The sequence below is a fragment of the Cibotium barometz genome, chromosome 5 (genome assembly GCF_041138505.1).
Source record: "Cibotium barometz isolate CiBa-2024 chromosome 5, ASM4113850v1, whole genome shotgun sequence".
NCBI lineage: Eukaryota > Viridiplantae > Streptophyta > Polypodiopsida > Cyatheales > Cibotiaceae > Cibotium > Cibotium barometz.
The window spans coordinates 58,516,036-58,518,835 of record NC_141050.1 but is presented as its reverse complement, the minus strand read 5'-3'; the positions used below and the strand labels follow the sequence as shown (position 1 = coordinate 58,518,835).

Genomic DNA, 2,800 nt, shown 5'->3' with positions numbered 1-2,800 from the left:
AGCCCAATGGGAATCATCACAACAACTAGAAGACTGCCCCTTCAAGGAGCCAACATACACCGGCCCATGTGAGGGTAAATTATTTTCCTTCCATACATAGTTTCTTGAATCTTTTCTTGTAAAAAAAAACAATGTCAAGGAGCCAACATACACCGGCCCATGTGAGGGTAAATTATTTTCCTTCAATACATAGTTTCTTGAATCTTTTCTTGTAAAAGAAAAACAAAGGTGGCCTAAGAAGAGTAAATAAGAGCATATTCTCACACACTAAAGATGTAGCAATACAGGCAAATCCAAGTTTAGAAAGACAGGAGAGAGACAAAGACATGGGCCGTCGATGGGGTCGAATCGGACGGTTTAAATAGAAAACTAAGACAGGCCTTGATCCATGTGTCGCCGTTACAGCCAATCGGAGGCCAGGTTAAGGATTAAAAACGGGGCGGTTTCGACTTCGCAAATTTGAACTTCTCTGCCATCTTGCTGGGTGATTAGAGAGAGAGATAGACCGCTCAAGCCTCAGCTTGCTTTCCAGCTGCTTTGTGCGAGCACGTCTGCTTTTTCGTCATGGTTGCTGCGAAGATTTATCCTGCGAGGAAGGTGAGCAAGGGCAAGCTCGCTGCGACCGCTGTGAACAAGAAGAACGTGAGCAAGGGCAAGCTCGCTGCGACCTCTGTGAAGAAGAAGCCCGCCGCCTCCAATGGCCCCAAACCGGAGTATTTGCACCCCCCTTATCTTCAGGTTTCCACTCTTTCCTCGTTATCTTGCAGTTTTTTCTGCGGCATTTTAGATTCAATGGATTAATGGAGCTTTGCTTCTATTCTTAATTTCGCTCTTGCCACAACTCTGATTTGTATTCTCTTCCTCTATCCTTTTTCTTCTGGTTCGTATTAATCCCTCTATTAGGGACAGTTCCTGCTTCCTTTCTAGTGTTTAATCTGTTTTACTCTCTTCATTTAGGCCTAATACTATCCTGACACTCTGCGTTTAGGAATTTTCTTTGCTGTTTTAATTTTACAATCAGGGTCGCAGGTATCTAGAGTTGTTGAGTATCGATTAATCCGTTTTCGTTCAAGCTTTGTCATTTGTTCAGGGCTCGGTTATCCACTTGTTTTGTTTTCCGTGGGTTCGTAGATGGTTTCTGAGGCCATTGCTGCGCTCAAGGAGCGGACCGGCTCAAGCCAGTACGCCATCGCCAAGTATCTCCAGCAGAAGTACCAGGGAAACCTTCCTGGTAATTTCAACAAGATGCTGCTGGTCCGGCTGAAGAATTTGGTGAAGCAGGGAAAGCTGGTGAAGGTAAAGGCCTCTTACAAGCTCTCAGAAGAAATGAAGAAAACTGTGGGCAAGGCAGCAAGGGACGCTGTCAAGGAGCCCAGTTCGGCTGCAAAACCGGCCATGTCTGCTCCGAAACGGCTGACGGCTGTCAAACCGGCCAAGAGTACTTCAAAACTGTCCGCCAAACTGGCCAAATCTCCTCCAAAAGCACCCAAATTGGCTGGCAAACCAGTCAAGTATGCCTCCGAATCAGCTTCGAAGCCGTCCAAATCAGCTCGGAAGCCTGCTCCGAACCCGGGCGCATCAGCTCCGAAGCCACCTGTGACAATGTCCAGCACAGCCAGATCACCTCGAAAGCTTGCTTCAGCATCGCCCAAAGCTGCTCCGAAACCGAAGTCATTGCCTAAATCACCAGAACCGCTCAAGACATTGCCTAAATCACCAGATGCTGTGAAAATGAAAATAAAGACGAAGGTGAAGGCAGACACTCCTAAGCCTGCTAAGTCGCCCAAGAAAGCTGAAGCGAAGCCTGCGGACGCTGGGCCGTCTGCTGTGTCTTCCCCAACCAGAGCCGCCGCCGCCGCCGCCGCCGCTGCAAAGGCTGCAACAGCCAAGAAGTCTTCCGCGCCTGTCAAGCATGCCTCCAAACCGCCTGCCAAACCCGCCACAACTGCGAAGCCGGCCAAGGCTGAACCCAAATCCCCCGCCAAGTCCGCCAAATCTGCTGCTAATTCAGCCACGCTTAAGAGCTCCAAATCTCCTGCTAAGAAGGCCAAGAAGGCTTAGTCTTACCCATCAAAGCTTAGCTCAGCCCACAATTCTTAGCCTAAAATCTATACCATGCTTTGCGTTAATTCATGATGCTTAGCTTATACCAATCTTATCCCACATGATCTGTCAATTTTCCTGCATTTCTGACGTAGTCTGGGCAGTAGGCAAGATAGATTTAGTCTCTGCAGAGCAACAGTCATAACTGTACTTACAGGAGTAGTCTGAGCAGTATACAAGGCCAGAGTAATATGCTGGAGTAGCCTTTATAGTAACCAAGCTAGGTAATTTGGTGAGCACCCTTGGGATGGATGGACACATTGTTTTTGCCTGTAACGGCATTTTGGGCTTCTGTAATATACATACATGCCGGATGTAAGTTGTATACTCACGACTCACGAGTCCCTGTTTCTCAGACGCGTGGATTTGTGTTTGCACTAGTACTGTGTGTAGATGTGTTCCAGATTTGCTGCGAATTGTACATGTGGATTTCAGTGCAGAAGGAATACAGGGTTTTTTCCAGCGAATGTTTATCAGTAGGTGGCTTGCAATTGGCTTCTCAGTGACTGTTCACAATAATTAAATTGCGGGTTCCAAGTGCAATTAAGGGCTTTCGGGCTTCTCTTGCTCTTCAATTGTGACTTCGGCTCATTTTGTGATCGATTGTGGGTTCTTTTAATTTACTTCAGTGATGATTGAATTGTGAGTTCGTTTTGTTTAGAAATCTTATGTTGTGGGACGTCATGTTTCGGGTTGA

General features: G+C 47.0%; 1 protein-coding gene across 1 annotated transcript; it reads left to right on the top strand.

Moving 5' to 3' along the window:
- The first annotated feature begins 493 nt into the window (after positions 1 to 493).
- On the top strand, positions 494 to 2,534 carry LOC147638694 (uncharacterized). Its single transcript, XM_086796203.1, has 2 exons — positions 494 to 738; positions 1,132 to 2,534. Exons 1-2 carry the CDS (start codon positions 565 to 567, stop codon positions 2,059 to 2,061), a joined length of 1,104 nt encoding a protein of 367 aa, XP_086652329.1. The 5' UTR covers positions 494 to 564; the 3' UTR covers positions 2,062 to 2,534.
- Positions 2,535 to 2,800: the final 266 nt, after the last annotated feature.